Source organism: Aspergillus glaucus (genome assembly GCF_001890805.1).
Source record: "Aspergillus glaucus CBS 516.65 unplaced genomic scaffold ASPGLscaffold_3, whole genome shotgun sequence".
Taxonomy (NCBI): Eukaryota; Fungi; Ascomycota; class Eurotiomycetes; order Eurotiales; family Aspergillaceae; genus Aspergillus; species Aspergillus glaucus.
Genome location: NW_019170455.1, coordinates 403,436 through 416,827, shown reverse-complemented (window position 1 = coordinate 416,827; position 13,392 = coordinate 403,436). Strand labels below are relative to the sequence as shown.

Sequence of the window (13,392 nt, the reverse complement as noted above, 5' to 3'; positions counted from 1 at the left end):
TTTTGTCTATCGCATTGTCATCGCATTGCATAACTTCAATGTTGATATCTTTAAGTGCACGTGACCATTTGATGCTCATAGTTCCTGCTAACCAAATACAGTTTAGTTCCGTCAGGTCAACTAGCGTACCGCCCACGTGATACCTACCTGATGATTGGACCCGGCTCTGCCCTAAGCCCACCCACAGAACTAAGCGAGGCGCACCCTCGAATTTCCTTTTGTGCCCAGCGACACATTTCAGCCGACCGACTGCTATCGTCGACATTTGAAGGATCACCCAACGACACCGTCCGTCACCTTTCACGAAACCCTCCCCCCGACAACAGGTGCATACGGCAAAATGTCTGACCACGGGGAAGTCGAGGTCGAGAACCCTACTGCGGCCTACACCATGCTGCCCAAGGATGCTCTTGCGGAGATGGGCTCTGTGAAGCTCTTCAACAAGTGGAGCTACGAGGATGTTGAGATCAGGGACATCTCCTTGACGTAGGTGCTTCCCAGTTGTTTGCAAGTTCTGCGTGTCGAGGGATGTTTTGGGGTGGTCAAATTCTGTCAATGCGAAAGCGAACGACGAAAAGAGGCGGATTACAGTGGTGGAAATGCGCGACACAACACGGAGGAAACAAGAGGAGGACGAGTTTAATCGAATGCAAGGATGGAATTGCTGACTTGGGTCTACGAACAGCGACTACGTCCAGATCCGTTCTCCTGTCTACCTCCCTCACACCGCTGGCCGTTACGCCGCCAAGCGTTTCCGCAAGGCGCAGTGCCCCATCATCGAGCGTCTCACCAACTCGCTCATGATGAACGGCCGCAACAGCGGCAAGAAGCTCATGGCCGTCCGCATTGTTGCCCACGCTTTCGAGATCGTACGTGACCGCTGAACCTGAGAATCTACGGACTATGTGTTGCGCACAACGAGTGCGGCACCATTTGAAGGATGCAGTTTGCTGATATTTCAACTTTCGAATAGATCCACATCATGACCGACCAGAACCCCCTCCAGGTCGCCGTCGATGCCGTCGTCAACTGCGGTCCCCGTGAAGACTCCACCCGTATCGGTTCCGCTGGTACCGTCCGTCGCCAGGCCGTTGATGTCTCCCCTCTCCGCCGTGTCAACCAGTCCATTGCTCTCTTGACCATCGGTGCCCGTGAGGCTTCTTTCCGTAACATCAAGAGCATTGCTGAGTGCTTGGCTGAAGAGCTTATCAACGCCGCCAAGGGAAGCTCCAACTCCTACGCCATCAAGAAGAAGGACGAGCTCGAGCGTGTTGCCAAGAGCAACCGGTAAAGAGATGTTGTTGGGTGTCTCCGTTTGGTCCTATTTATTATGTTTACTGGAGTGGACGGGGTTTCATTAGGATTCAGTCGATTGGCATACATCTGCGCGACTGTAAATACCAGATAAAAAAACAGTCACGAGAGGGAGAGATCCTTTTTCTTACAAAAAAAAAAAAGAAGAAATTCGGACGGTTTTCTTCTAGTAGTCGAGATGCGATCATGAAGTCGGCTTTTTTTCTGTTTAAATCTTAAACCACGATTAATGGCATTGCTGCAGTGAACGATCTATACTTTATACCTAACTGTAAATCTACAATTCAAGTCGTTCGAGACCTTCAATTCGAATTGATTCCATTATCGTAGTGGCAGTATTGATCGCTTATCGATAAGATGCCAAGCGCCAAAAAAAAAAAAAAAAAAAATTCGGAGCAGGTTATCAACACCGCAACCAACAACCACCACTCCAATCCTCACGCACTGCAATATCGAGGATATTCAAAAAGATGGTGAAAAGAAAGCTTGGGGCCTTGGAAAAGGTCGAGGCAGATTTGTGAGCAACTATTCTTTTTGTCTCCAGGGCGCGACGATTCTTGCGTTCGGAGAAGATTTCGACCATCACTAACATCTACTCTTCAGGCCTAACCTGCAGCACAAAGTCCGGCGGGATCCTAAGTAAGTCGCTCGCACTATCTTCCTGCATTCGATGTCTAGTGCAGTTACTCACAATTGCGCTCTTTCCAGGTCCTACGTCGAAGATTTCCGCGCCCAGCACTACCAATATGAGAGTCACCGCGAGATTTTCATGGCAGCGCCCACGGCTGCCACCGATACTGGAGTTATTTCTCTGAGGGAATTGATCGATTTCATATCTCATGTGGCCGACTGCTATCCGGATATCACCAAGGACTTCCCGCAGCAGCTTATCGACATGCTGACACAACATCACCTGGTTCTGGAGCCGGAACTGCGCGAGAAGATTGTGGGCAGTCTGGTGCTTCTACGGAAGAAGGATATTATGGATTCGGCGACGTATGTTGATCCTTTGCGATGCCATGGGGAGAAGCAATGCTGACTTTCCTCTGCAGACTCCTTCAGACACTGTTCCCGATCCTCATCTCTACCCCGAGCAAGACGCTGCGAGCACTTCTCTTCCAAAAGATTCTCATGGATCTTCGTACATCGAACTCGAAGACAACGAACCATAAGCTCAACAAGACTATGCAAACTGTCCTTTTCAACTTGGTTACATCAGACCGCACTTCCTCCAAGGGTGTCTGGGCCGTCAAGCTCACCCGCGAGCTATGGAAACGCCAAATCTGGACCGATTCTAAGACAGTCGAGGTTATGAAGGAGACATGTCTTTCAGAGCACGAGAAAGTCGTCACCGGTGGAGTTCGCTTCTTCCTGGGTGGAGACAAAGAGCGAGAAGAGATTGAGGATGAAAGCAGCGACGAAGAGGCCGTTGATGTCGGACGGGTCAAGCACCAAGTCGGTATCAACAAGAAGACCAAAAAGAAGTCGCGCGCCATCGAAAAGGCCAAAGACAATGTTAAGAGAAAGGAGCGCAAGAAGAACCAACCCCATCCTCTGAACTTCTCTGCCCTGCATCTCTTGCACGACCCCCAAGGGTTTGCGGAGTGTCTATTCCAGAAACACCTGCAGAACACCAAGTCCAATTTGAAACTGGAGCAGAAGCTGCAAGTGCTGCAGCTCGTGACTCGTCTGGTCGGATTGCACCAGTTGCACATTATGCCGCTCTACTCTTACTTCCAGAAGTATCTCACACCTCGACAACCCTCCGTCACCTCGTTCTTGGCCTCGCTCGCGCAGGCATCGCACGAATTGGTTCCTCCGGATGTGCTTGAGCCTCTAATCCAGAAGATCGCAAACGAGTTCGTTTCTGAAGCCTCTGCATCAGAGGTCGCCACTGCCGGTCTCAATGCTATCCGTGAAGTCTGCGTGCGTCAACCACTTGCGATGAATGAGACCTTGTTGCAAGACCTCGTCATGTACCGGAAGAGTAAAGACAAGGGTGTCGTGATGGCAGCAAGAGGATTGCTCAGTCTCTACAGAGACGTAGGTGCAGATATGCTCAAGAGGAGAGACCGGGGCAAGGAGGCATCGATGAACTTGCGGTCTGGAGACCGGAAAGAGAGACGATTCGGTGAACAAGAAGTCGGCGCAATTGAAGGTCTGGAGCTTCTGGAGAAGTATAAGGATGAAGAGCGCAGGAGAAAGAACGTCGAGAAGGGTCTACCTTCAGATGCAGAAGACGACGGAGAGGAGAATGAAGAGGAAAACTGGGCCAATTGGAACGTGGACGATGATGAGGACAGCGATGACTCCGGTGGCTGGATCAACGTACAGGATGATGATGATATCAACCTGAGCGATTCCGACGGCGAGAACGACAAGAAAGACGGTCCCCCCAACAAGAAGCCCAAGCAAGACGAAAACGACGCCGAGCAGGAGAGAATTGATACCGAGAAGAAGATGCTCAACCTCGCAACAACCCGCATCCTGACCCCCGCAGACCTTGCCAAACTCCAAGAACTGCGCACCGAAGCCGCCATCAACGCCCAACTCCCTACAAAACGAGGCCAGAACAACAACCTCGCCTCCCGCCACGCAGACGACCCCTTGACAGCCGCAGAAATCGAGGGTCTCAATGCCCTCTCTGCCGGCAAGCTCACGCGCGAGGAGAAGATCGCCCACGCCAAGGAAGGAAAGACCGATCGGTCCGAGTTCAAGAGTTCTACTGCGAAACGCCAGGAGCGCAAGGTGTCTGAGGGCAAGAGTACGACGAACAAGGAGAAGGCTCGTCGGAAGAACTTTATGATGACGCTGGGTAAGGCGAAGAGTAAGAACAAGCGGAGTCTGGTGGAGACGAGGAATGTTCTCAAGGCCCACCAGGACAGGCAGAAGAGAGGTGGGCGGAGAGGAAATATCGGTATATAGGGTATATTTGCTTGTATGTTGTATATAATTTGTTGGAATATACAAAAAGGCATTTCAAAAGTTCATAATTATTCATACAGATATTCAAGCCATAAGCAAATCCAGATCTATGTCCATTCTTTCTTCTTCATATTGCATCACGCTCGTCCTGCGCAACACAGGAACTCGAAGCACCCATTTTGCTGGCATCCAATGCCGACTGTGGATGTGACAAATTGACCTAAAGTACCAGTTAAGTGATAAAAGAAGACACCGTCATCAAGCATCCAAGATTTGATTGATAAGCACCCTGCACCCTTGATCTATAAATGGATGCTGGCTGACTATCTAGTGTTTGATAAGGAGAAGGTGTGCAAGCTTCCGGATTATCTGGGTTAGGTTAGTGCTAGTTTGGTACCTTGCACTGGAGTCACGGCATGGACTGCGTTGAAAGATGTCGGGGTTGGCAAAAGCGTGTTGATTCAAAATATGTGCACCTTACTACTACGGAGACAGTCACTAACACTGGAAAAGGTACCGGCGGTGTTAGTATGTTCGCTCTCAAACTCGCTCGAGCTGCAGGCCTCAAGGTGATCTTGAGCTCTTCCAGTGATGAGAAACTCAGTAGAATGAAGAAGCAGTTCCCTAATCCACCACCCCTAACCGTCAACTATGCTACAAACACCGAATGGCATGAAGACGTCCTTGAACACGCCCAGGGCGTCGGAGTCGATCTGGTTATTGAAGTCGGGGGTACCGGATCATTGGTAAAGAGCATGAAATGTACACGACGCGGCGGGACGATCAGCCAGGTTAGATATCTCGATAAACAGGACCCCAGCCAATTGGAAGAGCTGCTTCCCCTCATTTTTGACAAAAGATTAGTTTTACGGTGAGGGATCATCGTGGCAGCAGATTAACAACGGAAGACTAACAACATTAGCGGCATCAATGCCGGATCAAAGCATGATGTGGACGGTCTTTGTGCGGCCCTATCAGCTATACAGATGCAGTCTGACGATATTATAGACTTGGTGTGTCCGTTCGATATGGCTGACGAGGTGATCGAGTATATCTGGCAGGGTAGACAGGTTGGGAAGCTTGTCATTAGTTTGTAAATCAGAATGCAGAACTATGCTTAGAATACATCCACTGCCTCTGGTGCAAGCTAGATATACAGTCATTATTCACTCTATCGTCCAATATATTCCTGACTCTTTTAGCCTTGCTTCATTGCCATTTTCTCAACCTACCTCCTCCTCGACAATCTCCTTCCCATCTACTAAGGATTTGAATCACTCGAACAGAAATTAGTGAGTCCCTGTCCTACAATTACAGCATTCTCACCGTGGAAATACTCAACTGTGGTCAAAAGAGTCTATAGCTTTCCGTGCCCTAACCTAGGTATAGTGGCTGAAGTCGGGCTGTCAGAGCCAGTGGCATTGTAATGGAATAGCTAATCACACCACTCTGGTGAGTATGTCAGTGGATACAAAGAAGAGAAACATTGAGACATCCACTCTAATATAGGGTTCAAAGCGTCTTCAATCAAGAAAAAACCTGCTTTCGAGCCACCCTCGTGCATCGAGGTGAGTACTGTCTGGCTCTGACAGCCGACTTCAATCAGCAAAACTCGGCGGTGTCTAGACGGCCAATCGTCCAAATTACACAGAATATTGGAGATGACGAAGAGATGGTTTGTTGAGTTCTTATAGGATCGACGCCCAGATATTGACGCCGAAGCCACTTTTTTCTTCGATGAGGCACCTTTCCCCGCCGTGCCTCTATTCAAGGAGTATGCTATCTCGTCCGCTCGCGTGTTGGCCGGATAAATGAGAGGCTAAGTCTCAACTCGGTCCAACACTACATGGGGATGATAATAAACATCATTGAGCGAGAGGCTAGACAAGAGAAGGCATTCTCCAACATCCGAGCAGTCCATTGTGCAGCAAGGACCTTAGCACCTGCCATCATGCTTATGAGCCGTTAGATAGATCATTCTATATAGCATCGATGTAGCATATACACTAAGTGAAGACAAATATCCACACTCACAGGTTGTCCAAAGAGCGTAACCAGGCGGTACTTTTCGGTCAAGTCAATTCACAAGACTTTATTGGGGGCATATACTTTCAGAAATGTCTAAGAATACAGTCAATACTATGGTTCTACTGGGAACGCTAACCGGTGCTCACCATCATTTCAGTGGATTCGGTCCGTGGCATTGCTGTTGGTGAAGCAGATATCAGATTTTGCAACAGATTTGCAGGGACAGAGAACAACACATATTTTCGGGGAGGATGAGGAGGCCTCCGAGAAGGAAACGGTTGAACCCTGATCAGATTGATAAGATAGGCACTGCCACTCTTGGCATACCGCCTTTATGTATCATCTCTTTTTTTCTCCTTTTTTCTTTTCTGCCTCCTCTTCCATTACAGATTCTATCATCATCTTATTGCCTAGCTATTCAGTCACAATGGAGGATCACGTTCGACAGAGCATGTCCAACCACCCAACTCCCTTCCATCATCACCACCACCAATCCCCTCGCGAACACCACACCCCCCTCTCCTACAATGAAGCCACGAGCACGGCCTTGGAACCAATTGAACAGAACCACCATCAGCAATACCATCGCTCGACCAGCGACAGCGATGAAGAGAACCAGCCGCCGCCGCGCTACACCCCCGACAATGATCCCTTCCAACTAGCCTTGAAGATCAAGTCGGAGGAAGAGATCCGCCAGATCCAGATCCAAGCCAACACGTCCCGCAAGCGGAAGATGGCGGGAAATGGCGGCACGGCCGCGGTGGCAGCTACAGCGCTGAAGAACCCCAAGGCGATATTGACCGGGTCGAGCCGGCTTTGGGGATTCTACAAGACGCAGAACGAGAACATCGAGCGGATGCTGAAACCCGTCGAGGAACACGTCCGTGCCGCGCGTGAAACAAACAGCAACAACCAGCTGCGCTACAAAATCGCCGTGTACGGTAGTTTCGCAGCCAACGTCGCGCTAGCCATCCTCCAGCTCTACGGTGCCATCGCATCCGGCTCGCTCTCCCTCTTCACAACCATGGCAGACGCCGTCTTCGACCCCATGTCCAACCTCACCCTCCTCCTCTGCAACAAAGCCGTCAACCGCGTAAACCCACGCAAATTCCCCGCCGGCAAAGCCCGCATCGAAACAGCAGGCAACATCTGCTTCTGCTTCCTCATGACCTCCGTCTCCCTCATCCTAATCGCCTTCTCCTGCCGCGAACTAGCCGAAGGCTCCACCTCGCCAACCGGCGAATTCCACCTCCCCTCCGTCATCGCCGTCGTCGTCGCCTTCGTCACAAAACTCGCCCTCTTCTTCTACTGCTGGGCCATGCGCAACCAAGTCTCCCAAATCCGCATCCTCTGGGAAGACCACCGCAACGACCTCGTCATCAACGGCTTCGGTATCCTCACCTCCGTCGGCGGCAGCAAACTCCGCTGGTGGATCGATCCCATGGGCGCTATTATCCTGTCTTGCCTGGTCGGCTGTCTGTGGCTGTACACCGCATACCACGAGTTCCAGCTGCTCATCGGCGTTACCGCAGATACCAAGATGCAACAGCTGATTACGTATATCTCGATGACGCACTCGCCCATGATCACGGCGATTGATACGGTTCGCGCATATACGTCTGGGCCGAGACTGTTGGTTGAGGTTGATATTGTTATGGAGCCGAGTGAGTCGCTGCGTGCTACGCATGATGTTGCGGAGGAGTTGCAGATGAAGCTGGAGTCGTTGCCGGATGTGGAGAGGGCGTATGTGCATGTGGACTACGAGACGACGCACAAGCCGGAACATTTCCTCAAGAAGGAGCTGTAACTGGCATGTTTATTTGAGTCTGACTTACGGTTAAATACGATTAGATAGATGAAAGTGCTTAATTAACAATATGCATTGAACAGTGGTATCACAATTCCAACCCTGCAGGCTGCAACTAGTCTAGACAACTATCAAGGTAATCCAAAACAAAAAACCTCGCAATTAATAGCTATGCAAAAGAAAAGAAAACAAGACTATGCCTCCGTCTGCTCAAAAAACGCAATCGTCGAACAATACGTACTCGTATTCTCATCCTCGGGAACCAACGACTCCCCACTCGACGAGGTAATCATATTAACACTCGCCTTCGTGCTCAGACCATAAATCTTGACATCAGAGCAATCAACCTCCACCATATTCTCCTGACAATCCTCCGTGTTCAGACACGTCTGCGCGTAGTTCTCGAAGAAACTGTACAACCCGGCGCCGTACACGTATGTCTCGGCAGAGTTGACCACGCGCAGACCCCATGCCTTGCGGCAGGAGGCGGAGTCGCAGTTCGAGAAGTCTGGGTCGTTCCAGGAGGATTGCGGTGTGAAGGGGGTGAGCGAGTCCGGGTTGGATTGGTAGTAGGGTGTTTCGGTCTGGATGAGGCCAAGGAAGACGTTTTCGGCGTTGGAGATCTGGTAGTTGTAGAGTTGGTTGTGTTCGGAGGCGGTGCCGTACATCCAGACGGCGCCCGTGGACTCGATGAGCACACCACGGCCGTTGTACACATTGATCTGGTTGTGGTCGGACAGGTCCAGTTCGTGGTCTGCGGTCCAGAACCAAGCGTTCTCGAGGTATCCGCTGGCCTTTCCGCTGATGTGGAAGAGGAGGAAGGCACCGACGCACTCGGAGTTGGCCTTGGTGGTCTCCTTGGGGGTCTTGGCGCACTTGTCGCTTTGCAGCTCGGTGCCGGCAGAGCCACCGATGCGGAAGTGGGTGTCCCACATGGCTGCGCCGCCTTGTTCCTGCTCGACGAGGTTCCATTGCATCAGGATGGCGCCGGGGGCGGGGCCCTTTGTTTGCAGGGTGATGTCGCTGATCTCGACGGTGCCCTTTTCGCCTTCCTTTCCTACCTGCAGCATGGGGATGGGGTTCTTCTCGTCGCCGAACTTGTCGCCGTGGGCCATGAGGACAGGCCAGACTTCACCGACAATCTTGACGCCGCTGGGAACGAGGATGGTGTCGGTGATGATGTACGAGCCGTGGTCGAAGTAGATGATCTGGTCTTCGGTGGCGCTGTTCAGGATCTTCTGGATGGCCTGGGTGTCGTCGGTCTGGCCGTCACCCTTGGCGCCGGAGGAGCGAACGCTAACAAACGAAGAAGCAGAGTAGCTCTCGTACAGGGGCTTGGAGCGTTCGAAGATCTTGCCGTTGCTGTCCAAGAGGCCGGTGGCCTTGGCCTGGGAAGGCATGACAGTTTGCAGGCGGGTCTTGGTGACGGTCTGGCTAGAGCAGGCGCCGTGGCCGTGGCTGTGACCGCCAGAACCACCGAGACCGAGAGAAATACCGACGCCACCGGAGACAGGCGCAGTGGTGTGTGCGGACACGGGGGTGGCCGAGGTGGGCTTCTGGGCAGGGACAGTGCCGTGAGCGACCGAAGTAGCCACAGGCGTGGACTCAGCCGAAGACTGGGCCTCAGGAGCAGAAGTCGCGGCGGGAATAGACGCCGAGGTGTCAATGCCCGAGAAGAAAGAGCCGACGATGCTCGAGACGTCCACGGACGGTATCGACATGTCGCTGCCAAACCCGGTGGGAAGCACGCGCGACGCGGAGAGCGTGGTCTCGACGTGGTTGGTCGGGCAGTACTCTACTGTTTCCACAACAGTCTCCGTAACGACTTCAGGCTCATCACGCTTTACGATGGCGTTACCAGGAGTGTAGGCGTTACCCTGCACATAGCTGGCGATGACGGAACCACCCTCAAGCATGGTGCTGCCGTCAATGCTGGCAACAGCCACCTCAGAACCAGAAAAGTCAACGTTGTCCAACACAAGGACACCGCCACCATTGGGAATGCTGTCATCGGAGAAGGCAGTCACAACACCGGTGGGAGTGTTGGTCAGTGCACTGTCGAGGATCAAGACGGAGCCAACAGTCTGGTTGGAGGGCGAGTTCGACATGTTGAGACCGGCCTGGCAGTTGTTGATCGACAACGACTTGAAAGTCCAGGCCCAGTTCCAGTTGACGAAGATGGCGGTGTTGCAGTCGTTGAAGGTGAGGTTGCGGGTGGTGAACTGCTGGTTACCCAGGAACATACCGTAGTTACCACCGTTGAAGGTAAGATCGGTCATGAAACCACCAGAACCGTTGTCCATGAAGATACCCTGCTGCTTGTTGGCGTCACCACCGCCGCGGACCAACTCGAAGCGGATATTCTGCAAGCTGGTGGCCTGGCCAACCTGCCAGTGAATACCAGCACCGGAGCCCTTGGGCATCTCGGTCAAGTCGACGACAAAGTTACGAATCGACCGGAAAAAGTTGTTCTGGTTGGTGTACCAGCTGGTCCCCTCGTCATCATAGGGATCGGCGTCGATCACGGCCATACCGGAGAAGTCGGCGCTGGCCTTGATCACAGGCAGGTTCAGTGCATCACCGACCATCTGGGTGTAGTAGTACTGAACAACGGGCTTGGAGACGACGTAGGTACCGGCGGGGAAGTAAACCAAAGCCGGGGTCGTGGTGGACGAGTCGCAGCCTTTACCACAGCGGTTACCGGACGAGATGGCCTCGTTGATGGCGTCCGTGTCGTCGGTCGATCCATCACCTATTCGGTCAGTATGTAAATCTCAATTAATCTCTCTGAAGCAGACTTACCCTTGGCGCCAAAGTCCTTCACATTACGGAAAACCTGGTAATCCGAGCTGTTTCCAAAAGCCACGAGACCCTGGTGCTTCACACCCTCAACCCAGTATGCCGAGTCTCGCGAAACGATCGAAGAGTCCTGGATGGGCGACGCTAGGGCGACACCCAGCAGCTGCACGAACAAGAACAGTGTATATAGAAGTTGCATTTTGTTTGATTTTTCTTTTTTGCGATTCTGACCAGCAGACCCGAATGACGAACGAACGGTGTAATCAAAAGGGAAAAGAGAGAATAGCAACCAGTGCTCGTAATGGGGGGGGGTTATAAAGGGAAGGAATCAAGGGGCCGTGAAAAGAAGGAACAATGAGAAACAGAAAAGAATGAAAACAAAGAGTGAATGGGGATAAAGAGGGAAAGACAAGGAAAACAAGGGAAGAAAAAGGGAAAAGAATGAAGAAAAAGAAAGGATAAAAGAGAGCTTCAACAACGCCCGATTGGGCAATTACCGGGGACTTTTATATAAACCAACGCGACGAGAGATCTCAGGAGGCGGCCCACATAGACCAATCAACGCGCACAGCCTGGCCGAGTTGAAACGCGCGATGAAACGTCCAAGCCGGGGGAATTAAGGAACGACTAGAAAGAGCGGCAGTATGGTGGAAAGGCCAGTCCAGGTGGAAAGAGAGCCAGCAACACTCGTTATATAGAGCCCTGAAGAATGCTATACTCCGGTCAACATTCCCGGCAAGTAAACATCAAGCGCGGCGTTCAGTGACGGTATCCAGGGATGCTGTAGAGGATTTCCCTTCTGGATGGAGCATCAGTGGATAGACAAGCTTTGCACGGATCAGCCTCCTTAATTAAACCCGAAGAAAGTCTGGCCGTGATCTCTCTGACTCGTCCACAGCGCCTGCCCCTGATTAGACACATCCGAGAGCCCGAATAGCGCGTCCACATAAACTCTGACCTGCTTCATCGTGAACTCTCTATTAATACCCGGGACGAGTCTGTCGTCACAATGCTGTTCATATCCGTAGATGATTTCCGAAATTCTGTAGCCTCTGCACATCCCGCATTATCCGGGGTCCCTCGCTCGCACTCCTCCAGACCAGCTCAGAATAGAGCAGCCTTCGCCTAAGCGCTTCGACTCCGGACCCATCATATTTGCCGAGCGGATTCTCATTTCAACTTCATCCACCGTTTCTGGGCGCCTAGATATCCTGTAAACACTCGCGGTGTGCCCTTGATACACTGCCAAGCTGATTCACATTCCGCGCGCGGCACCGAATGGTCGCGGTGAGATCTTGGACGTGGTCTAGCCAGTTAACAGGCCTGGACGAATATGGTCATGGCAAACGAGGGGAAGAGCTAAGAAGCAGATGGTCCTCTGTAATATTATTCACGGTGGTGGTGGCCCAAGCGACTATCCACTGAATACGGGTCGCGTGTTGGTTGTGCAGAATTATGTATTGATGATTAATGTATGCTTATGTAATAGTTATGCAGTAGTTAACTACTTGTGCACCTGAAGTATAACCGGAATAGGGAGCACAGTTGAACCGCATTAATGATATTTCCAGGCTGTTAGCTGCTCTTATGAAGTTAGTATCTCTTGAATAAGAGATTAGAAGTCAGTAAGTTTATATGGTACAATGCAGCGCTACGATGAAGCCAGAGATCGAGTATTGTTGCTAGTCGCATGTCGGATATATATATCGGCATGCCACTACTGTGCTATAGCCAGACTACATATTGTACCAAAGGTAAAAATCAAAAGAACCGTCTATACTTATTGACCGCTAATATATAGCTATTGCGCGAGGTGTATGCTGAACAGTAAGAAGATCAAGTGTGTACTCGATCCCCTCTCCCGTGGAGAGTAGTCGCTTCTGCTCGAAAGGGTATTAGCCTTCCCGGGTCTATTATGTACTCTCTTTCTCCCTTCTTTACCTCTTTCCAATCATCGACCAAACATCCTTCGTCAATGTTTCCTTCATCCACGATAACCTGTCGTCAAAATGCCTTCGTCTTAAGAACCGAGCCTTGCAATGCCTCAATGTCCTATCGAAACACAACCATAGCGGACATGTTGGAATAGGCGCCTTCGACTAAAACGATTATCTGCTCTAAACTCGGAAGCACACCAAAGTGTATGTGCCTTACTCTACCCTACGGCATGACCGACAAAGATTGACTCGAGTTTGCTCTCATAGGTCCCGACTTGCTCCGCCAGTCACTCAGCAAACCAAGGCCCCGATGCCCATAACCGCCCGATAGAGTCATGCTTCCGAAATGTCTATCAATGATCCGAGACACGGGTAATGGTTGGTATTTGCTCTTTATTATCTACTTCTGCGCTAAATCGGATTAGGTATCAGAACAGTCACAGGTCCTGACGACCTAATCCACAACGCTTCGATCTCGAATGACATACTTGTTGAGATCCAATCGAAGTGAGCAGAGGACTGTGGACAGAGTTGGACCTTGGGCACCGCTTAGGCCTGATTATTCCAATCTGGGACTACTGG

The 13,392-nt window shown here is 51.3% G+C and overlaps 5 protein-coding genes across 5 annotated transcripts; 4 read left to right on the top strand and 1 right to left on the bottom strand.

Moving 5' to 3' along the window:
* The first annotated feature begins 413 nt into the window (after positions 1 to 413).
* Positions 414 to 1,466, top strand: ASPGLDRAFT_42726 (40S ribosomal protein uS7). The gene is made up of 3 exons (XM_022545654.1): positions 414 to 486; positions 686 to 869; positions 974 to 1,466. The coding sequence occupies exons 1-3, from the start codon at positions 419 to 421 to the stop codon at positions 1,289 to 1,291; spliced, it is 570 nt and encodes a 189-aa protein (XP_022404366.1). The 5' UTR covers positions 414 to 418; the 3' UTR covers positions 1,292 to 1,466.
* Positions 1,467 to 1,784: 318 nt separating this feature from the next.
* Positions 1,785 to 4,239, top strand: ASPGLDRAFT_119131 (SDA1 family protein; the record flags this gene model as incomplete). The annotated part of the gene is made up of 4 exons (XM_022540020.1): positions 1,785 to 1,831; positions 1,918 to 1,953; positions 2,023 to 2,310; positions 2,367 to 4,239. The coding sequence occupies 4 exons, from the start codon at positions 1,785 to 1,787 to the stop codon at positions 4,237 to 4,239; spliced, it is 2,244 nt and encodes a 747-aa protein (XP_022404365.1).
* Positions 4,240 to 4,534: 295 nt separating this feature from the next.
* ASPGLDRAFT_981547 (uncharacterized protein) lies at positions 4,535 to 5,370 on the top strand. The gene is made up of 2 exons (XM_022550622.1): positions 4,535 to 5,110; positions 5,162 to 5,370. Exons 1-2 carry the CDS (start codon positions 4,656 to 4,658, stop codon positions 5,334 to 5,336), a joined length of 630 nt encoding a protein of 209 aa, XP_022404364.1. The 5' UTR covers positions 4,535 to 4,655; the 3' UTR covers positions 5,337 to 5,370.
* Positions 5,371 to 6,356: 986 nt separating this feature from the next.
* Positions 6,357 to 8,074, top strand: ASPGLDRAFT_22510 (cation diffusion facilitator family transporter; the record flags this gene model as incomplete). Its single annotated transcript, XM_022543187.1, has 2 exons — positions 6,357 to 6,432; positions 6,657 to 8,074. 2 exons carry the CDS (start codon positions 6,357 to 6,359, stop codon positions 8,072 to 8,074), a joined length of 1,494 nt encoding a protein of 497 aa, XP_022404363.1.
* A 194-nt stretch (positions 8,075 to 8,268) lies between these two features.
* Positions 8,269 to 11,072, bottom strand: exgO (exo-beta-1,3-glucanase Exg0; the record flags this gene model as incomplete). The annotated part of the gene is made up of 2 exons (XM_022539937.1): positions 8,269 to 10,826; positions 10,877 to 11,072. The coding sequence occupies 2 exons, from the start codon at positions 11,070 to 11,072 to the stop codon at positions 8,269 to 8,271; spliced, it is 2,754 nt and encodes a 917-aa protein (XP_022404362.1).
* Between the last annotated feature and the right edge of the window lie 2,320 nt (positions 11,073 to 13,392).